Source organism: Plodia interpunctella, chromosome Z (assembly GCF_027563975.2).
Source record: "Plodia interpunctella isolate USDA-ARS_2022_Savannah chromosome Z, ilPloInte3.2, whole genome shotgun sequence".
Classification (NCBI taxonomy): domain Eukaryota; kingdom Metazoa; phylum Arthropoda; class Insecta; order Lepidoptera; family Pyralidae; genus Plodia; species Plodia interpunctella.
Window position 1 is genome coordinate 5575111 of NC_071324.2, and position 22502 is coordinate 5597612.

Genomic DNA, 22502 nt, shown 5'->3' on the forward strand with positions numbered 1-22502 from the left:
CGCGGGCGAGGACTCATTTAGGCGGTTCTACTATAACTACAGTATGTAAAGTAGCAAGCTTCAAATTAATTTGTGCCCTAGGCTAGCACAATTATTTGCGAAAACGTAATCGTATCATTGACAAACTTGTCTAACTAACATTTCCATTCACATGCCATATTTATATTATAAATGCGAAATTCTGTCTATCGCATAGATCAACAAAAATAAAATTAGGATATAGTTACGATCCGATATCAACTATATACTATCGTGGGCGGAGCTACGAAGAACAGTTAGTTTTACATATATATTTGTTGATACGACTATATTATGGCAAATATTCGCGCTAGTCATACTGGATACCTAAGAGCCATGTCACGTTGCTCGGTCGTGATCCGTTGCGACGACGCAGCACGTTATAGGTCAGCACGTTTTGACAATGACGCACGTCAAAACTTCACACAATTTGTTATTCTTCGGGGAACCACGTGACGGAGCGCAGTGCAAAGGAGCGGAGTCATTAGGTCGTTGATACCTAGGACCTGATGAAATCCCATTGGTGGTTGGGTTGGTTGTCGCAGATGACCATGACGAGGGGCTCCCCGCGGAAACTACGCTCGACGCCGAGACACATGCCCGCAGCCGTGTTGTACACAGGACTGCCAGCCTGAAAAATTGATTGAATTTTTTTTAGACACAACACACAAAAAAACCTAATATATTTTTCTTTGTTTTTCCTGTAAACCCGTTTTTTTTTCTATTATACGTCTATATACGTTACGCATTATTTTACAAAAACAGTTGTTGTTGTTGTTGACAGTGATACCGACATGTGATACCTGACTGTCACCAGGCTGTCTCATTGAATGTTGGAGCTCAATCAAACAATCCGGCATGACGATTATAAAGACTATGATTAGGTCACCAAATTATTAACACTTATTTTATTAGTTGTCTTGCATGTGAGTGATTATGGAAAAAAATAACTGAATAGAACATCTATAACATCATTGTCAATTATAAAAACGAGATGGGTATGGGGAAGATCATGGACAAAGCAATCGAAATGTCCACAACACAAGTGAAAAAAAACATCATCAAGATCAGGTTATTAATAACCCCAAGTTATTTAGCGATTACATCGTTATTAAGTGGAACAATGCTATAAAAGAGTAGCAAAACCAAGGCGAATATAAGCGTCGGTGCAAAGTAGTAGGCAATTAAAAACAAATTATGTGATCGATCGAACTATGCCAGGATATTATGCAATGTTTTACATTGCGCAACACTCTTGTGAGATTTCAGTATAGTTTGTAATAATGACCCGAATCTTCGACGTCTTTTGATGATGTATTTAACTCTTATTCAAGCCCGTCCTAGTTGTCCAATAGGATATAGATGACAATTAATGAACAAAGAAAATTTTAAAAAATATGTCATGTCTTAGTTCCGCGATAATGTGGTTAGCTAGATGATTTTTTTGTTTGACGATTATTCGCATCCCTTGTAAGGAAGGTACACTCGTATGTGAAAAATATACTTACATATCCATCGTGCATCCACTCCTGGGAGCCGCCGAGTTCGTGACACTTCCCGAGAGATGGCGTCATGTTGTTAGCAGCGTCCAGACACAGCGTGCGGCCTAACACCAGCTCGTGCCGCGATGTCTCAAACCACATCTGAAATTGTGCCATTTCCTAATTTTGCATTTTACACTTATATGTAAAAAGTGGAATTTTCTAGAAGCAATAATTCCTTCATAACTCTGCCTATATGCCTCGTTTTTCCAAAAAGTATTATTTCGCTTAGAGCATACCGCTTTCTAGGCACCGCGCAATCATGAACTCCCCGCATATAAAGAGGTTATTTCCACATAGTGGAAGTGATACAGAATAGTTTTTTTTTTTAGTTTTGATACACCCATTCATTTATTTTTATCCACGGACCAACTGGCTGGACTGTGAGTTGAGTCTGTTGGTAGCTCATCAACGTTGCCGACTCGCTTGTACCAAAACCTACATTTGGTAAACTATGGTATTGTTATGACTATTGCGAGGAAAATATTTTTTCGTCTACTATTCAAACCAAATCACCAATTTCGCGTTCGATTTAAATATGCAGTACACATACAAATTAGTACTATTTTCAGCTTTGTTTCCCTCTCAAGACCGTTCTCAAGATTTTCCATAATCACAACATTATTATTATATGTTTTTTTTATCACACAAGTCAAAAATACAAGATAATCACACACGCGTAGTTGTTGTTCGAATGTACACCATAAAATGAAACGTGGTAATGATAACTGGTAAAGAAAATAGACAAATTGTGAATTTTAATTTAGATACGGGTTTAAACCCAGAAGGGTTCGATTCCGACTGGACTTAATTTTTTCATCTTACTCTATATCAATCTTACTCAATATCAATTTAGTTTATAAAGCATGTGGGACATGAATATTCCAATATAAGAATAGACGCTGCTTTACCTGGTTCAATGTCCGGATACAGTTGGCGAGCACAAGCCCACTGCCCTTGCTTTTTATATCTTTCGCACTTTGAATGCATAATGTGGTGTTCTTCAACCTTATTTGATAAGAATCTGTGTAATTTCTTTTCCTGTAAAGCAATTAAAGTTCTGTAAATGGCTGAGGTTGCCAGGGTCTAATCCTACTCGTGAGATATAAGTTTGTTCACATCTGTTTCATATACTACCACTTATCGTGAAGACAGCTATATTAGTTGATAGTTATTATCAGAGCTGTTGGTATTTGAAGTGGAAAAGGCAATCGACAAAAAACTAGTATTTATACCATTACGCTAGTATTTTTACCTTTATGCCTCACACCACTGTTAGTTACGGTGGGAGATAAATTTTCCAAAACTAGCGTTACACGTTATACAGGTAAGAAGACAATTCCCGACCCATTGTCAAATTTCCATGCCATTTGTGAGTTTAAAGTCTGTTATGAGTTTAAAGTCTTCTTCAAACTTTTTAAAATGTAGAGTACATTAAAAAAAATAGCTTTCAGAAAGTCACTTTCATGCTTAATAAATATTCTACCGAATATGACAATCTTTGATGCATAAGTTCGAACTAATATATTATTATTTTTTAACAAAATTCAACAATAAGTATAACAATTGTTTACATGTAAGTGATATATGGAGATAGTGAGTGTAGATATGTCTACCTCGAATGCCAAGGCTGGAACTTATTCTTGTCGTGGTCATTCAAAGCAGCCAGCCTCTTCTTGGCCACCGAATCCTCTCCCATCTCCAACTCGGGGTAAATGTTGTCCAAGTACCACTTGAACGATTGACATTGAAGACTCTTGCGCAGTGCCGTCCGACTAGACACGTCGCCAATATCCAGGTGGGCTGCCGACGGATTTTGATCTATCACCTTTTTCTGAAATAAAAGTTATTCTATATTAAGATTTCTTATTTTCAACATTGTTTTTAATATAATTTGGCAAAACCTTTTGAGAGTGGAGAAGTAATAAACAACTTTTACCATTATAATATTAGTTGAATTAATTATTAACGGCGAAGTTCCAATAGGCGTTATAGATACCTGCTCTCAGCAGTGGGCGGAAAGATTGAATGGTAGGAAGGAGGAAAGAACACTCTAGCAGATTATGTAAATAATTACTGTTTCTTACGACATATTCGTCCATCCAAACATGTGCCATTCTCATGGAGTTCTTGAGCATGTAGTCCTCCTTCTCGCCCAGGCCATAAGGTCGTCTTTTGCGGAACACGTGGCCAACGCGGCTGCAAGGGATCAGCTCCAAGGTCCCTCCACACATCCATATCTAGAATCAACATGGTATTTTTAAACGATTACAAGATTTTATTACATTTACTTTATTAAATAAAAATACGTTCACACCAGTTCACGTTACATAATATATGCCTCAACCTATGTGTTCAAAGTTTGAATAATTAAAATAAGATTTTAGGCCTCAATGTTGTTTAAACAATCTGAATAGAGTTAGTAGAAGAAATATTACATTCTTACAAAATTGTAAACAAAAACTAACAATACCGGCCCACGATACACGAAAACACTTTTATTTATATTCTGAAAACACAAAACCAAAAAATAAGAGCATTTGTTGTTACCATTTGATATAAAGATGTTTACAATGAAATATAACAAACAAGGATGTTATAGTATCCTACCCTAAATGAAATCTCGAGATTCTCGCCGCCCCACACGTTCATTCCCGCATCATATTTGCCGATATAGTTGAAGTATTCGCGATAGATCGCGAAGAGACCTCCGGCCATCGTCGGCGATTTGATAGGCTTTACGAAATCCTCGTCATCTGCAACATTATAATATACTTCTACCAAAACAACTAAACTGGGAAAACATTAGAAATACAATGGTCTAAATGTTTGTTGGTATGTCAGTGGATATAGGTTTTGTTTAAATTTGGAATAGATATAGTTAATTATCCTTAATGAGGTCAAATGCTAGACTCTGATAATTAATAATTAATTAAATAATGACACTTACTCTTAAGAGTCCCTTTAGGCAGGTTATCCCATTTGAAATGGAGTCCCCAATTGAAGCCACCCCTGACAAGCGGGCTGGAAGTGTAGTCGAAGGTGTCGGCATTGATGATGTCGATGATTGGCATCACGGCTCTCTGGGAGTAGCGCTCCTTGCCGTCCAGGCCTTCAGCCAGGCGAGCCAATAACGGACTCAGCCAGTCCACATTCACCTCTATGTGGGAATCCAGGAACACTAAAACCTGATATAACAATAATTTTATTTTTTGTCTTTGTGTATTTTACAGACACTATGCTATGGTAGTTAATTTCAATAACATAGCCTGTCTTTTAAGAGAAAACGGGTTTTCTGACAAACTTTATGAATAGATTGTAATAAAATATTAGTTATTCACAAAAACCAAAATACTTACATCACCCACACTGCTGGCAGCACCATATAACCTAGCTCGAATAAGTCCCTCTCTTTTAGAGGTCCTCAATAGTCTTATACTAAAGCCTCCTTTAGAAAACTTATCATACTTGTCTGTAGTCTTTTTATCTATAATATTATTGTCATCATTTATGTACTCCACAACATTGTCATCTAAGTTGTTAGTCTCAAGCATTTCCTCTTCCTTGCGCATTCTGTAGTTCAACTCATTTACTGCTTTGAAAACTTGTTCATGGAGACCACTGAGGTCACTGTAGTCATCAACCAATATGATTTCTTTAACAAATTGCTGATCTGTCCTATCTAATATTGAATAGACAGATCTCATGAGAGTTTCAAAGTGTTCATTGTAAAAGCAAATAATTACAGAAGCTTTTGGCAGTTTTGATGGATATTTTTGGCTTCCACATCTGCAAAAAATAAATGCATAATGTTGATGTACATAGTTGTTAAAGTTGCATGTGTCTTTTGATGACTTGAGTAAAATCTGAAACTAATGTTAACACACTTGATATAAATAAATAATTTAGATATGTTAATACACTTAGAATGTACATTGTTCAGAATTTGTTCCCCAAAATTGTAAGTTTGAAGCCAATTTTGAACTGATTAATCTTGTACTTAAAACAATAATGTGTATTTATAATAAATGAAGGAAAAAGTATATGAAAAAGAAAGTGGTTCTAATTATGATCTAAGATTAGACCTGTAATACACTATTAATAAAACCTTATAAGTATATAAACATATAGACAGTATATTTTACTACTTAACATAATTAATCTGTGATTAGATGTTAAGTAGTAAAATATACTGAAGCTATGATTTGTTTAAACATTTAAAGCAAAAGTTTATTTTTCATATTGTTCAAATCAAAAATAGTCTTGCTGGAATGTGGTCGATATTCTGCCCTACGCAATAGGTTTTTTGTGCCCATGTGTAATAGATTGCTGAACATAGTGTTGAACAGTCCATTATCAAAGGTGGCTAAATCCATTTATATCTTGTGGACAAACATTATGAAAGCTAGATAAGTTTATATTAGAGATGAGTCTGACATAGTCACACAAAATGCATTGTCAAAAATTTAGAAAAAAAAATCAAAAACTTAGTAAATAATCAAAACATAACATACAATTTATTTCTGGTATCTGGCAAACTTCTATGATTGCCAATCCTTTGGGATATAAGGGTGTTGAAGGCATGTAAATTATAACCTTTTTCACGCAACCTAACATCTTCTGGGTTCCTTATAAGTCCCACTTGTCCATCTGCAAACAAAGGATAAATTTAAATAGTTCTATGCACAGGAAATTTAATCTAATCTAATGTAATTCATTATTTAGATATGTTTATGAATATTGTATTTCAACACACATTTCAGTCTTATGTTGCTAATATAAAGCATTTTGACCGAGGTGGTTGTGACACTGCTACCAGCAAAAACTACCAGCAGGTAGTGGGGGTTACGCTGCTATTACTATTTTTATAATTTTTACAAGGACAAAAATCAAATACCCTCATTGTAAAATAAATGTGTAATCTGGAATACTGGGGTAACATATTTTATGTACATTTTATATATTTATTATATTTTATATGTATATTATGTATTAATATCTTAATCCACCTTATAGTAGAACTAAAAAAAATTACCTAGTCTTTTATCAGGATTAATAGCTTCATTTAAATTAAGTTGTTTGGAAAATTTTTGTTTCAACATCATTTTGCGCTGGTAGTCTGAACTCCTTTGGAATTTCCAAACGTTGCCGGAATACTTGTCATTACTTTGTGGCATATCAGAAAGTAGACTTTTGCCCTCTAATGCTGCAATGGATTTATCATTGTTTTTTATACGATTCTTCTCTTCAGAGTTTGGTAGTTGATAGTACATCTTATTGTCTGCTTTGTTTACTATATTATCACCTTAAAACACCCAAAAAATATTGAGGGATTAAACACCAAATTAGAGAATAATAAGTAATTATTATACTTAGTCTACTTACATATCTGTTTTGAGAGAAATTAATAAAAAATAACTTCTACATCATATACAGCTGGAGTAGGTTCTAGCCTATATAATACTACTTTTTCCGATTTTCGTCTAGGTACTAGGATAAACAGAGACTTACCACTCAAATTCAATAACCAATACAGGTACAAAGAAATACTCCATGTTGCTGATGCAAACAAAATACCCCATAGAAAAGAGTTGTTTATTTTACCCATTTTATACTAATCTGTTACTATTGCTATGATCACTTCACTACATTTGCATTTGCAATAAGCCCATATTTTTGCCCATATTTGTAGCTACAATTCCAAAAGAATCGAGCGTACGCAAACAGTTATGCTACCGCCAAGACCGTGATTCGGAGTTTTGAGAAATTTAAAACTTGCACACTAAACTCACTGCCAAAAAAACAAATTGTACATAATTATTAATTAGCAACAGGTATGTAGGTACATAAATGTGTATGTATGTATACGAAAGTTAGAGAATAGAATCTAAGAGGCCCTTGTCAACATATACGAATTTCACTCTACATATGTTTTTCTCTTTTTTTCTACCGTGTTTTTGCATTTGAGACAAGGACAAAAATATTTTGCTTATAGCTATGGTAACACCTGTCAAAAGTTTAGGTGCGTGCCATGTCCGCCATTTTATGGGACGGGTTTCGTCGTAGATTAGCTGGCAACAGGTTGTGTTATTTTAGACAAAATTAAAATTTACCATATAATTACGCGAAAATCTACTTGAAATTACGTGGTAGTGTGAGAAAAACCTAGCGCAATATGCCTAAGCATTCTATAGCGATGTGTGGTGCAAGCCAAAACAAAAATCGACCTCGAATGGCGCTTCATAGGTTAGTTAGTTGTTTTCTTTGAAAAAGTGATTGAAATCATCCCAAATCAAAAATAAAACTAAACAAAAACGAAAAAATATTTATAATTGTTAATATTTGGTCATATTTTTGTGGTACAAGCGATATTTTTATAAATTTCATGTCGTCATTTGTTTACATTCTGAAATAGTGATGTGCTCAATAAAAATGAAGTATAAAATTTTACCTATCTGTTATTACAATGAATAAAAATATATAAAATAAACTGTTATTTTATTTTCATCCTAAATACTCTCATCGCAATAATCCGAGCGTAATGTCCCGCTTGCGTCTTGAGCCACTAGTCTTCAGTGCCCAGGGTAAGCTTCATTTTATACAGAGTAGATAAAGTAATAAATGGAACAAACAGGACAGGCCTTTAATTTTATATAATAGTAAATACTATTTTTTGTTCGCGGATCGTCCGCGTGATGTAGTTTTTTTTTTTTATATTAGGAAACACCTTAACATTTTCAGGACAAACCTATTTATTGTGCTCTATTTAAAATAGGATCTGTTGTAAGATTACCCTGAACAGATAAAAACACCAATGCCCGTTTGAAAGCATAAAAGCCATCTGCATCCGCAAACATACAGATGTACTGCAATGTCATATCGTGGCAGCCTCAACAGTACCTTAAATGCGTTATTATATTGAACCTTAAGGGCACTGATCGATCCAATTCAAATAATCAGTTCACAGACTTCAGGTGTACAGTCATGAGCAGTAATAAACAGTGTATTTTGGTAATTAGTACTTAGCAAAAACTAATTATGGGACCATTTTGTCGTAATCACCTATATTTCAAATTTCAACGAAATCCTTAGCGCCGTTTTCGAAAACGCAATCACAAATATTTAAATTATTCGTTCGAATTATATCTATATATATAATAATTATTAAAAACTAGGTGGGTAAATTTTACCTACCTATCCTTCTAAATTACCTACACAAGATACACAAAAGGAACTTTGTAGTCACATCCCTAGCAGTGGCAGCCATTTTATGCGACGATTTTCAGTTTGGCAATGCACGTTTTTTTTTGTTGTTATTTCCAGTTAGGCAATGCTGTGACATTGCAGTGACATTTGAATGACTTTTTTGTTTATTCCCTCGTTTCATTGAGGAGGCAAAGGGTATACAGCCAAATCAATCAATATTTTTTGTAATACGAGTGACTATAGTCCACTGAAGAATTAAGAAGGCGTAAGCCCCCTCTGTATTGGATATAAAACAGAGGCCTAGTGATAAAACATTTTGGAAATATAAGCCCGGCGTATATTTGAATGGTATATGCACAACTAACGCTCACTTGAATAGCGCGTATAAGGCAAATTACGCAAAGCTCAACACAGATGGCGCTACTGGTACAACTAAGGTTCACAAACATTGATAATGGAGGCAAAAAACGCCAATTTTCAATATTGTTGCAGATTTACGACCAAAAAGACCTTCTACGCAATCGTGGTACGAGTTAAGAAGGAAGGATTTAGTGGATTATCTTTGCCGCCTTTTGCTATGTCGATTAAAACGTTTATTTCAGAGTAGTTATTAATAGTAAGCATTCGTTTGTGAAAATATACAACAATGTAGCATATTCGGGTGCCGAGATATTGGAAAAAATCATTTCACCCTTTCACACCATTCGGGGTAGAATTTCTAAAAATCCTCTCTTACATTTCCATACGCTTCCGCGTAGGTGGTATGTGAATTGAAAAATACTTTTATCAGATTTAATAGCTGTATTTTACAAGTACACATAGAAATGTTGTTCTACATCACGTGAAAGTTTGTAGTACTTTTTTGAAGATTTCGCTGCAGATGTTTCATTTGAATGTCCAGCAATATTTTCTGATATTTCACTGTTCTCTTCGATTTCAATTGAACTTTCATCCTTAATCAGCTCGATTCTACCGTCTCTAATTATTCTTGTCACATAAGACTCTTCACACGACAAAGGCTTTTTCAATTTAACAACGTTTTTTATTCGTTTTGCTAGATAATTATTATTATTTTCTTCGATCTCGTCATTTATTTTTTTACTTTTATGAGAACCAAATTTATTATTAGCGTAATGCTTATGTCTATGACTCTTCTTTCTTTTGTTATTTCTCGTCGTATTTATTTCAGGGACCTTTGTGAAGGTTTTTAGTATTTTGTAAATCTTGTCAATTCTATCAAAATTTTTTTTCATTAACCGATACTCTTTTTTTTCAATACTTGCACATTTAGTTACATCAGAGTGAATAACTTTTCTAGTTACACTCGTATTTTCAAGATCGACGTTCTTTGTCTTATCGTTTTCAATATTTTTTTTGTTCAAATTTAAATCTTCGATTGTTTGTTTCTCTTGTGATTCGGGAGATTGTACGGCGCCTTTGGTTTTTATTTTTTTTGAATAGTTTAATTTACCGTTTGTGCTTTTTTCAACTGTTAGATCTATTTTTCTTGTAGTGAGACGTTTTAATCTTTTATCAGACGTGTGTATCCCAGAATTAGGATCTGTCATATCTTTTACATCCAATTTATTTATTTTATCTTTTTCAATAAACTCTTTAGAACTAGAATTCCCTGTTAATAATTTCTTATCATATGATTCAATTGACTCCATTGATTTCTTATTTTTAGTTTCTAGTGATTTGTCTGCATCTTTCGCTTCTACTGATTTATCTTTAGCATTGCGATTTACATGATATTTTTTTCCAACAATTTTCTTGTACGGTTTTTTTGAATATTTCTTTTTGCTACGTACTTGTGTTGCATCAATATCCTGTTCCAACGTTGTAGTTTTTAAACGACTAGTTATATATTCATCCGTTGTGTGTTTCTCGATATTGTTCTTTTCCCTTTCAAATTCATCAATAGTTGATATTTTATATGTACCTTCTCTCGAATGTTGTTTTATCACAGTTTTCGCATCCTTTAATGTTTTTGATTGACTACTTTTTTTTAACTCCTTAGGAACAATGACACTTTTCATAGTATTATATTTTTCATGACTTGCATCCTCCTGATAATCAATTTCATCAGTAGTATTAAATTTTTTTGAATATTTAATTTCATGTGATGTTTCAATATATTTTTTTGATTTGTATTGATTTTTATTTTTTTTACCATTGTTTTTACCTTCTGTTATATTATCATCTACCGCTTCTCTAAAGTCTGGTTTAATTGCAATCTCTGCATCTTTAGATTTATTTATTTTGATAATTCTAGTTAATTCCTTAGAAACATGGTCATTATTATTAGCATAATATTTTTTATGACTTATTTCATGAGGATAATTTATTTCATCACGTTCTTTTGATGCTGTATCCATGTTTGATTTCATTGTATATCGCTTTGTAATATTGTCATTTTTGTCTACAATATTTATTTTACTTTCTACTTTATCATTATTTTTATCTGTATATTTTTCTTCTCTAAACACAGATTTTTCTTTATTTGTTTTGATATGTCTTGCTAATTTTTCGGAAATGAGTTCATTTCTTTTAACATAGCTTTTGCCCTTGTAATGTGCTTCATTAGAATTGCCTGTATAATTCATGGTATTTTTTACTTTGGTACTATATTGTACTTCAACAATATTGTCCGAACCATCATATTGAGCATTATTTGACTTTTTCCCATCCTCTGGAGTACTGTTTATTGTTTCTTTCCGCCAATTTAAATACCTTGAATTTTCATTTTGTCTCATATTTCTAACGTTAAAGCTGAGGGTTGCCATAGAAGAACTTGTTGATATAACTTTGTTACTATTTATTGTCACTGATTGTTGTAGGTCTTCGGGTTGATTTGTTTTTCCCTTTTGATTTATTACGTTGATTTTTTCCACAGCGTTGTCTACAATTTTATCCATTAATTTTTGGAACTTTGTCTTATGTGTTAATATCATATCATTGAAAAATTCATCTACATCATATTTGTTTCGAGTTGGAACAGTCAGAGCAGGTTTAATACTAAGTACGAGTCCTAAGCCTGGAACAGAGAATAGATCGAGGTAAGATCGGTCGTAGTCCACAGGGAAACGATAAAGTGAATTTTAGTATTTTACAAGTCGAATTCTGATTACGTTCACTTACATATATTCATGTAAAAACAATACATTATTTCTTATCTAAAATTGAATCATATACTCCTAGAAAATTACACATATGTAGAATTGCCAATATAAAAAAATTATAATATGTTTTCGGGACAATATTTTGTTATGACTTATAAAATTGAACATAAAACAAATTATAAAGTTAAAGAATAAGCAATTGTATAATAATCACGAAATGAGAAAGAAATCAACTGTCCGTTTAAACCACCCAATGAAATCATACTGCATCACACCCACAAAGGCAAGAAGGCCCGCTCGCAGTTGCCATTGTTACTTTTCACATATGGTAGGTTTAGGGTTTATCAGCAATGTATTTACCGTCCCTACGTCAATTAGTTACAATTTAAAACTGGTACAAGTACGCCGTCTTGTTGAGCGTTTCAACCATCATCGTTGCTATCCTTCCAAAGTAATCGTTTTCTTCTTTTTACTTTTACGCGTCTGTATGGATTTTCATGCCATTTTTACAATAGATAGTGTGATTACTGAGGTAAGTATGTAGGTTTATAATTTATTATATATGTTTTTACCCGAACGAAGCCGGGACGGGCTGCTAATTTTTTATAAATTTTTATGTATTCTTTTAAATATATTAATACTAATATTCATTTATTTGCATGCATATTCTTGCCTTGGTTAAGGGGGAGATAATGACGAAGGACGCAACTCTGGAAGATTTACTTCGTACGATGTGAACGGACATCTTTAAAATTTAAACTAATAGCTTTTGATAAAGAATTAATTATTGTAATTATTTCCTTTATAAATAAAAATCAAATAGATCTTAGGCGTACATTTAGCGTTTTTTTGCTCCCCAGTCTATTTCACTTCCAGTCTAGTTCCGGAAACTCCCCCACCTGAGTACCTAGACTTTATATTACGCCACGCGCCACGGATAATAATAGCTTGGCGGAAGCGTTACCAATTTAATGCGATTATTTCGACATAACCGCGCCATACCACTTATTTCATTGTACCTTAAATGCTTAGTTAGTAAAAAAAAGTAATATACGTAGGTATTTAATGGTAACATTTCACAAAACATTCACACAAAACTACCCTACTAAAACTAAAGTTTCACTAATAAATTTGTAAGGTGGTATTTCCAAATTCAAGGGCGCTGGTCCTTTCCGAATTCTTCCGATATTATCGTAATGGCTGCCGTGGCAAGGGCAATAGAAACCCCCCGGCCAATCACCGGAGTTTGGAATGGGCACACACCCTAAATGAGTACAGATACCAATAACGATGAGCCACTCAGAGTTTGGAGCACGCTGTTCCGGAGTTTGAGGGTCGCGTAGGGCCGACATTGGAGTGTTAGCTTCAGAGTCTATATCGGATTGAGTTCTGTTTTTGACAAAAAGAGGCTTGCCTCTCCATTTGAAGGAAACAGTGCCGCCGGCTGCTACCTTAGATAGATCTACTTCTATAGAAGCCAAGGCGAGGACGTCCGCAGCCGCAGACATGTATGAAATAAAATGAGTCACCACTGACTTCGCACCATAGGTAGCTCCTATCAGACCAAAGACACTAACGATGTAAGTATAACCGGGCTTGCCGTCACCTGAGCCCCAATTAGTTCTTCTAACATCAAGATAATCATCTTTCCTGTAGGCGTCGAAATTTGGGAAATTAATGTCGCGGTGCAAACGGGGACACTCTTTTTGGAATCGCACTTGAGTCCACATTGTTAGACCGGATGATAATTGCAATTTCCCAGAACACTTAACTGGAAGAGCTTTATGTATTTGAGTCCGACATGGTATAAGCTTGTGGCCGCTTGGGAGGGCACTCACCGCACCCGGCGGCTTCTCTTTGCAGCATGTCAATGCAACACGACTAAAGCGACTAGCGAAACAGCTATTCAAAATGTTCATCATTGATTTATATGACTACTAAATGATTCGTTAATCATAGGACTATTGATGCTACATATTTATTGAATCATATTTTCGATTTTATGTCAAATAATCAATCGATCCTTAGAAATGATAATTATGTCATTAGAAAATTGACTTGAGGTATTTAATTGAAATAACTTGACAAAAGTTGACAAGCTTGTCATCGCATTTTTCATATTTAGAATCTAAGTATAATCCCACAAGATATAGTACAACGAAAGGTACACCAACAACGTATGACCATAGATTGATTAAATGAACTATTTACTACATCTGTGCGTATGATGTACAACCATAGATCAAAAAAAAAGAAAAATATAATAATGATATGATTGAAACATGGTATAGGGAGTATTACTACGCACATTTATGCCCTATTATGTAATAGGGCAAGCTTCCATTCCATAGTTTTCGAGGTTTTTTTATCTTATGAAAATTGATTATCAATTCTCAATATATCGGCACACGATATGCTACATTGTTGTATATTTTCACAAACGAATGCTTACATAATGAAAGGATTGCTCTAAAATAAACGTTTTAATCGATATAGCAACAGGCGGCAAAGTTTTTGTGTACCTAACATACAGAAGGTGCAGCACGTACCTACTCTAGCGGTATAAATGTGCAGTAATACTACCTATTAGTAGAAACTCCGACCATTGACTATGCTGAAATAACCCAACTACTACCTAATAACTGTTTTTTTGTTTTAATTTAGCCAGATGTCCAATGAATGGAAGAAAACCTGCATAAAGTAATGCAGTGCACTTTTCAGGCTTTCCAATTAGCACAGCCTTTGCCACACAGTGTTGTAGTGAGCTCAAAGGATTAAATTAATTACTTTTTCGCAACGGAAACATCTAGTTGATTGGAAAAAAGTATTTTCGTTTATTACGAATATACTTTTTACTACAAGTAGGTAGGTACCTGTTGTTCCGATACCTATTTGTTGGCACCAATTGACCAGTTCTTGTAGATTAGGTACTTAACTCTCGTAATCCCTACTTCCAAAAATACTTTGAGGGCTCGCCACGGCAAATTTTGTACTCAGTCTAGGATGTCCCTCCCATATTCACAAGCATTCGTGTAGACTAGAAACCAAATAATAATATTTATTATCCTAATTTACCTCTAAGGACAAACAAGTAGGATCATAAAGAGGTCCGCCCACCTCACGGTTTGTTCAGGATTAAAGATGTACCTCCACTAGGTGCACGTTGAGATAACAATCATTTTAGCGTACGACTTTATTGTTCTTCGACAACAACAATACTTTGGTGTAGTATAGGTCACGTACGCTCCCAGAGTCGCAGGTCATGGACGATACAATCCCAAAGAAAGATCGATTCATATAGATTTGTTGATTTATCAATCGTTGAAGAAGAAGAAAGATATGCTGATACATAATAGGTACAACTTTCTTTAGGTAGGTAGGTCTATCTCTCACGTTTCAGTTTCTCTCGTTAACATTTGGTTCATTTCCTATGATGTATATTAGTATATTATGAATAAATTTATTTCTATTTATATTTCATTTATAACATAAGTATTTATATGGATAGTATGAATACCTAATGAATATATTTTTATATCTGTGGTATATGTTAGGTAATTATGTACTTAGGTATAAGTATGTAGGTATAATATGGCATACATATTAATGGGTTGAGTCTCTCAAATCATGTGGCAGATTTACACCCAAAACATGTCACTAATAGGTAAGTATAAAATGAAAGATTCTGTCGGATATTGGCCAAAAAACTAAATATATCTTGGACAGTTATTAGACTAGATATGTCTAGACTAGATAGACTTAATATGTCTTGTTAGGACTTTAGAATTAAGTAGGAGGCGAAATATCTTGTCGAACAATCGTACGGTGAATAATTGTTCTGTCAAGTAGTCGGAGTAGTCGGTCTCCGTGCATTTGTCTCGTCAGACAAACTCTTCAGATAAACTTATATTGGACTTTTGTTCCGCAATTTGATCCACTTTTGATAAACTTTTGCATTCGGCGAAACCAGTTTTCATAATAGCACTTTTGCCAATTGAAAGGCCGTATCTTCAAGGGTTGAAAATTGATGACCACATAATTTAATCTTCGCGGTTGGAAATAAAAAGAAGTCGTTCGGTGCCAAATCAAGGTTTTATCGCAGATGTCCCCTTTCACTGTTCCACTGTTTCATCCTCCAAATATCGGGTCGTTTCACCTGAACAAGTATGACAAGTTGTATTATCGAGATGGATAATGTTTCTGTGTTGTGGATTGTTTTTCCTAATTTCTGCAAAGACTTCTGCCAAAAAATGGGTTTCAAATTTTCTAGTAGCGATCATCTGCTTCAAAGTACTTTTCGCTCGAGCAACTTTTGTTGGGTTTGACTAATGTTGGAAATTGGATGATGTAAAGGAAATTGCTGGCAACAACTGGATGGGGGTAGCCCAGGACAGTGATGGTTGGCGGAGACGGAAGGAGGCCTAAGCCCGGCAGTGGATCACGGAGGGGTGCAGATGATGATGATGAATGTTGGAACACCCAAACTATTGAGTGTTGCTCAGTTTCGGGGTCATAAGCATAAATCCAGGTTTCATCATTTATGTAGATAAGTTATCATAAACAGCTTTTGATGCACCACGATTGTATTTCTCATATTTTTGCACCAATCGACACGAGCCTGTTTTGATCTACTTATTATCAAGTTGTGCGGTATATCCAACACGAATAAACTTTTTTGTAGGCAATTGTTCGTGTGGATACGTGTAATATCTTATGTATCTACGCCTCTGTCTCTCGATATGGAACATAACGATCTTGCATTTATAGTTCACGCACTGCGTCAATGTTTCGTGCTCATACGACGTCCATGCTTGAACTCACTAAATCAGTGATAAATAGTTATCTTCGATGGTGATGGTATCTCCAAAAGTCCATTACACCCCGGATTCAGGTATTTGGGCAATTCGGGTTCTCCGGACAAGGCGAGCAGATGAGATGTTTGCAAGGAGAACCCATTGTCGAACGAATTAATTCGACCTATATTTACACTAGATTTTTACCAAAAATGCTACCAACGTCATAGTCCCAGCAGAAGAAGACCTTCAATATAGAGTCACTTTAAAATTATATTTTAATATTTGATAATGAATCCTACTCATTAAATAAACAATAGGTTTCTTGTAGTTTATATATGTAGAGTCCGAAAGAAGCACGTTTGTAGTGCCAAGGCTCCGTTGACGTAACACGTGAAAGTGCCGCCAGCACAGTCGTCTCACGGCGCTTGCAGCTCATCCACGATATACTACCGCAGGTGAGCACATAAATAAACATTTTTAAATACATATGCAGTACGCTACACAATACCTACGCACTTAAAAATTTGTAGTACCTATATATAGTGGACACTCAATTGAAAATGAAGTATAATATATTGTGTATGTGTGTCACATGTTTATTGTGTTTATTTCTGTGATCCTGTGATGGTTAGCTCCCGGCATTTTTCCGGGACGATCAAATTTTAATCATCCCTGTTCCTATCCAAAAACCATGAAGTATTGAGATATATTTAATACCTAATTTGAGTTTCCTATTACCATTACCATTTACAAAATTATATCAAGTGCCTATTTAGTAATTTAATTAGACCATATATTTACATGCCGATCTTGGTTTCCTTTATTTTAATAATTTATTATTTACAGATATATTAGAATGCTTTGTTTTGAGCAAAACATTTAGTAATACTAACATATACAGGTACAACAAAACTGTATCATGCACACAAGGTCGATGGTAGTTTTCGTGGTGTTATATAGATATAGAAATATTTAGGCTTTGTACAACATGTAAAAGTACAAAATGATACCCACTAACAGCTAACAGTCCACCTTGGAACCAAACTATGTTGGTGCAAAATATAATATTTACATATAAATAATACGGTACGAATGTTAACTAACCATATTAGTAAGATTTTATTCTTATGACTGACGCACAGGGTTGACACTGCTAATTAAAGCCATGATACAGAGTGTTTCATAAAAGATATTAAATTGTTTTTTTTTTGTTTCTAGGTAATTTATTGGGTATGTCTTTTTGGTTAAAATAATTGCTTATACAGTTAGGTATTCAAATTATATCAAGAAGTGTAAATTACACAATTAGGTAGGTAATTCGTAAAGTATCTACTTACAGGAAGGATGAAGAATGATCTCCAAAAATGTGACATTTAGGTATGAAATTCAACATTAATGGTTGTAAGACGCAATACTGATTTCCAAAATATACACGGCTAATATGTAAACATAGTAACTGTAACATTATGTCTATGAGTTCCGCACCTTTTATATCTACTACTTAATTTCAAAATCAATTATTTGTTGTATCGATCAAACCACTCGTCCCACACCTCACAATTGCCCCGCGTAGAAAAAAAATATTATATACCTATCTATGATAAAAATAGATTTGTCTACTGTTGGTTAATTAAGTACAACTATAATTGCGCGATTAGGTACCTACCTATACTTTCCCCTAGTTTACTAATGAGAATGAGCACAATTTATACTTATTTTGTTCGTCATATCTAACCTAACCCCGAGCTTTACTGATAAAGTTATATTTAAGTATATTAATTACGACTTGCCATCAATATGTTTTTTTAATTCCACTCAAAAATGTCTCAAGGAATAACTTAGCAATACAAAAACGAGAACGATAAATTTTGCATATTTGTCGTAGGATATTTGTTTTCATTGTATTCCCAAAAGGAAACATTTCTTAAATTCGAGCCCCAAAGCTGACTTACTACCCTGAAGGCGAAAAAAAAGAACAAGATTCACTATTATTTACGTATATTATAATACATTGCATTTCCAAACCTATAAATTTCTAATCTCCCATGACCCTCTCCACGTTCCAGCAGATGGTAGCGTTGTATATCCATATCTCCACGAATATTGTGATTATAAGATACAAACAGACCATGGAAATAAATGATAGCTTCTTTAAAATACACATATCCGCCATGAAAAAACAAAGTCCTGGGGCTAAAGTAGCCAAGAGCAAAATTATCATGCACATAATAAACATAACACGAACACCAACTATAATAGCAGGCTTGCTCTTACACGTTACACCTACGAATATCATGAAATTTGATATTAACAGCAAAAGCCCAGCACAACCGACAGGTATCAATACCATCTTCCTAATATCATCATCAAAAGAACTAACATTAGGGAAATAGCTCAATATTATGTTTTCTGCAATACCGTATATAATTATAGCCGCAACTAATACGCCCCCAGATGCAAGGCCAAATAATGATATAAGAAAAGCCCCAAACTTTAAGGGGAAAACTGTGAGGAATTTTTTCACTTCTGGCATTTCCATTGTGTTTCTTGCTATTTAAGGTTCATTTTTTAATTACTTGCAACTACTAACTTAATTGCTTAATCTAAATTTTGTGGTGATTAATACCTATTACTTAAAATTTTGATTTGATTTTGATGAGTCAAAATGCTAGTGTCAAATTACTAGCCAATATCGATGAGAATAGGTCATATAATTTGTAGGTCCTCCACGGAGTACCTACTAATTCCATGGAATAGATACCATGCATGGAATTAGCAGGAAGTACTTACCAAATCCATGATATCATAATGGGCCCAAAAAGTTTATACCATGGAATTAGTATGAGTACGAAGCATGGATTTAATAAGTACTATACCTACTAATTCCATGATAAGGAGTCAGATATAAGAACATTACAAATGTCCCTATATCTGTGTTACATACATACCTACATACTAATTCCACAGTTACTGCTAAGTTTGTTTGGTCTCGGTTTGTCAATGGCAAATATTATAAAGTGCGATAGTGACAAAATATATTTTAGCTTAATATATGCTTAACTTTTTTACGAGTAACGGGGCTAGCTATTTAATTAAAGCGAAACATTTTAGACGAGTCAGAACCTATCTATCCCATAGTTACGTCGAGGATGAAATTAGGTATGTCCCTTTACTTTTTATAACAGTTTTTATGTTCTTCGCAGAAACATTAACTTACAACACTTACAGTTTTACATGGATTTAATAAGTATTTCATACAAAGAGCTTACTAATTCCATGCAGTTTTTATATGTATAGCAAAGATATAGACGATACTCGTCGATCCCAACCAACGTTCGGCTGCAGGTGCCTATTTGTCATGCCCGTGGTGGAGCGAGTACCTAGCACTAGTTTTTTATTTACATCATATTTTGGGATTTTGGATTTTTTTTGGTAACACGCCATGATAAAGTTCCAGTACATTTTGTTGTTTACTCAAATATTAAATAAAACAATTCAGCGCAAAAATCAGACTTAGTAATAAAAAAAAATCAGATCTTGGTAATTTGTAGATTGAAATACACCTTTAAACAAAACATTGTAATGTATAAGTACCTACATTCATAGTTGTATATTCAACTGTGTCGTAGGGGACAAAGCCTTACCTATTATTTAAAAAAAACTCATTTCAGGTAAATCGGTTAAAATGTGGTTCGTGTCTGCACTCTTAGCTTTATCGACGATGGGCATTAGATCAGCGCCGGTAGATGATCCCATAAGAGTGGATCTACCAGTCTACGATCAACCCCAGTCAGGGTCTGACGATGTCTACCTCTCCCGGCCTCTGGCGTTCGAAAGTTATGACCATCCGAAAAAAGACAACTCCATAGTTGGAAATCTCCTCTCGCACAAGTTAAACTCTGCACCTCTCTTCGGATCAGCAGATTCAACTATAAAGGTAAACGACTCGTTCACTGGTAATACATTCGTCTCACCAATCTAAATTGCTATTGGTTTCTCAAAAATATATTTTTTGAATAATTAAAACAAGTTCAAATAATTTCTTCTATTTTGTATAGAAATAAAATGTATTTGCAAATAAAGTGGTAAAATATAAATTGTTTATCGTATCGAAGTGGGCACACCGCCGCCCGCGCCGCATAAAGCTCAGCTCGTAGCTCCGCCTTGCTTAGGTTTAGCCTGCTTGCAAGTGTAGTTTCTTTCGGATGCGTTAGAAAATTTAATCCTGAAGATTTGACAAACAGTTGATCGAACTATCTTTTACAAGTTACCTTAAGTACGGTACCCTAAATTGTTAAATGTGTATGAGGCCACAGCAGTAATTAATCTATTTATAATATATGTATTTTTAGAGTGGATCTCTGAACATCCAAGGATCGGAGGGCTGGTTCGCGCCTCCCGTGACCAGCCTCGAAGGTGCTTTGTTGGAGACCGAGGACATCGGCAGCAAGGCCCTCTCTGTCAAAGACAACTTGCATAGCATTGTGGCTGGAATATTACAGGTACCAGAAATGTGATGCCTTATGCTATACCTCTCCATTTTAATCGCCTAGTTGGGCTTAGATAGGCACTTCACGAACACTATGTGAAAGTACGGACTAAATTACACGTATACAAAACACAAAACCGATATTACATACATAGCAATTTTATTATTATAACCACCATAAAATAGACAATAGTCACGATAGGCAGGAATATTCAATCTGGGGGTAGTAGATAGTGGTGATTTTCGTGAGAAAATAAACCATAGATAACACATATTTTCATGTGTTTCTAATTAGAAATTATTTTATGACAAAATTACAACCACAGATACAAGAACATTACATGTAATGTTTCATTACAATTACAACTTACATTTCTTTCACAGCCAAAACCGATAGTAGACACTATAAAGGAGGAGGAGAAATACGGGAATACTGGAGACAAATTTATAGGAGCCGGCCGCGCTTTAGTTAGTGGGGCCGAGGGCGTCTCCAACTTTGTTAACTCAATCATAGAGGTGAGACGCTGACACACCATATCGCTTCGCGAAATGCCTATTTCCTTGCCAATAAGCTTAAAAGAGTAATGGAGTAAGGTGATGTCTAATTTAATTCTAATTTTTATTAAATTTGATCGAAACCCAAAAATTTCTTCGGTCTTCCCCTATATCATACCTTATCATCATAATTAAAAGATGATGTGAAAAGTCGATACTTTCGTGTAAACGTGGCCTTTGATGACATAATGACGCGATCGCTATTATTTGTTGTAGCTAATTATAAAAGAAAGACGGCATCTTTCTAAAGCTCTAGTCTGAGACTAAGAGTCTAAGTTTTCAATTAGAACTCGATCGGGTTCACTTTTTGCAGCGGGAAAAACCAACCAATCAGGTTGCGACGTTGTTTCAGTCACATCACAATGCCTCATATTTATATTATCGTATTTATTTATGATATTTCATAACTCTCAGATAGTATTTCACAACTATTTTTCTTTTTTTCAGGTGCCAGGATCGATACTAAGGAAGATAACTAAAGCCGCATCAGAAAAGTTAAATAATCTGGGCGGAAGACTAATCGGATTGTAACATATGAACTATCTGTTACATGTGCTATGTGACACTATAATTACCTATATTAGTTTTACTTAGTAGACATAAGGATTGTTAGATAATTTTAGTTTATTTACGATCACAGGTTGTTAACATTTTGTCAATTATACTAATGAACTACACGATCCGAGGCCGAGGGTAAAATGGTGATTTGGGAAATAATGTTTGACTTCGATTACCAGGATTATAATTAAACTAAACACATGTTTCAAAAAAATAA

General features: G+C 34.5%; 4 protein-coding genes and 1 long non-coding RNA gene across 7 annotated transcripts; 2 read left to right on the top strand and 3 right to left on the bottom strand.

Moving 5' to 3' along the window:
• Positions 1 to 367: 367 nt before the first annotated feature.
• On the bottom strand, positions 368 to 7312 carry LOC128682964 (polypeptide N-acetylgalactosaminyltransferase 35A). 2 transcript variants are annotated; one of them, XM_053768054.2, is made up of 11 exons: positions 7071 to 7312; positions 6595 to 6864; positions 6074 to 6209; positions 4919 to 5348; positions 4510 to 4747; positions 4170 to 4315; positions 3647 to 3799; positions 3176 to 3393; positions 2471 to 2600; positions 1527 to 1661; positions 368 to 649 (listed from the first exon to the last, which is right to left on the bottom strand). In XM_053768054.2, the coding sequence occupies exons 1-11, from the start codon at positions 7165 to 7167 to the stop codon at positions 518 to 520; spliced, it is 2085 nt and encodes a 694-aa protein (XP_053624029.1). In that variant the 5' UTR covers positions 7168 to 7312; the 3' UTR covers positions 368 to 517. The 2 variants fall into 2 exon arrangements, with proteins under 2 accessions (XP_053624029.1, XP_053624030.1); XM_053768055.2 differs by having other exon boundaries at positions 6595 to 6765; positions 7071 to 7306.
• Positions 7313 to 9546: 2234 nt separating this feature from the next.
• On the bottom strand, positions 9547 to 12043 carry LOC128682862 (GRIP and coiled-coil domain-containing protein-like). Its single transcript, XM_053767817.1, has 2 exons — positions 11907 to 12043; positions 9547 to 11802 (listed from the first exon to the last, which is right to left on the bottom strand). The coding sequence occupies exons 1-2, from the start codon at positions 11929 to 11931 to the stop codon at positions 9572 to 9574; spliced, it is 2256 nt and encodes a 751-aa protein (XP_053623792.1). The 5' UTR covers positions 11932 to 12043; the 3' UTR covers positions 9547 to 9571.
• A 4-nt stretch (positions 12044 to 12047) lies between these two features.
• LOC128682866 (uncharacterized) lies at positions 12048 to 12722 on the top strand. Its single transcript, XR_008406220.2, has 2 exons — positions 12048 to 12215; positions 12571 to 12722. It is a non-coding gene; the product is annotated as an uncharacterized LOC128682866 (long non-coding RNA).
• Positions 12723 to 12936: 214 nt separating this feature from the next.
• On the bottom strand, positions 12937 to 13974 carry LOC128682864 (cytochrome b-c1 complex subunit Rieske, mitochondrial-like). Its single transcript, XM_053767823.2, has one exon. It carries the CDS (start codon positions 13807 to 13809, stop codon positions 12985 to 12987), a length of 825 nt encoding a protein of 274 aa, XP_053623798.1. The 5' UTR covers positions 13810 to 13974; the 3' UTR covers positions 12937 to 12984.
• Positions 13975 to 17030: 3056 nt separating this feature from the next.
• Positions 17031 to 22393, top strand: LOC128682865 (uncharacterized protein). 2 transcript variants are annotated; one of them, XM_053767825.2, is made up of 5 exons: positions 17031 to 17138; positions 20355 to 20620; positions 21036 to 21185; positions 21557 to 21688; positions 22175 to 22393. In XM_053767825.2, the coding sequence occupies exons 2-5, from the start codon at positions 20369 to 20371 to the stop codon at positions 22256 to 22258; spliced, it is 618 nt and encodes a 205-aa protein (XP_053623800.1). In that variant the 5' UTR covers positions 17031 to 17138; positions 20355 to 20368; the 3' UTR covers positions 22259 to 22393. The 2 variants fall into 2 exon arrangements, with proteins under 2 accessions (XP_053623800.1, XP_053623799.1); XM_053767824.2 differs by lacking the exon at positions 17031 to 17138 and adding an exon at positions 19728 to 19842.
• The last annotated feature ends 109 nt before the right edge of the window (positions 22394 to 22502 follow it).

What these genes read in the sequence shown, in the direction of transcription:
- LOC128682865 (XM_053767824.2), top strand. An exon ending in CAGCAGATTCAACTATAAAG is followed by an intron (nt 20,621 to 21,035) that starts GTAAACGACTCG and finishes ATGTATTTTTAG; the next exon opens with AGTGGATCTCTGAACATCCA. An exon ending in TTGTGGCTGGAATATTACAG is followed by an intron (nt 21,186 to 21,556) that starts GTACCAGAAATG and finishes TTTCTTTCACAG; the next exon opens with CCAAAACCGATAGTAGACAC.
- LOC128682964 (XM_053768054.2), bottom strand. Translation starts at nt 7,167, where the DNA reads ATGGGTAAAATAAACAACTCTTTTCTATGGGGTATTTTGTTTGCATCA. An exon ending in ATCTCGAGATTTCATTTAGG is followed by an intron (nt 3,800 to 4,169) that starts GTAGGATACTAT and finishes TGTTGATTCTAG; the next exon opens with ATATGGATGTGTGGAGGGAC. An exon ending in AGTGGATGCACGATGGATAT is followed by an intron (nt 650 to 1,526) that starts GTAAGTATATTT and finishes TCAATTTTTCAG; the next exon opens with GCTGGCAGTCCTGTGTACAA.
- LOC128682864 (XM_053767823.2), bottom strand. Translation starts at nt 13,809, where the DNA reads ATGATGAACATTTTGAATAGCTGTTTCGCTAGTCGCTTTAGTCGTGTT.
- LOC128682862 (XM_053767817.1), bottom strand. Translation starts at nt 11,931, where the DNA reads ATGTATTGTTTTTACATGAATATAT. An exon ending in TTGTTTTTACATGAATATAT is followed by an intron (nt 11,803 to 11,906) that starts GTAAGTGAACGT and finishes TCTCTGTTCCAG; the next exon opens with GCTTAGGACTCGTACTTAGT.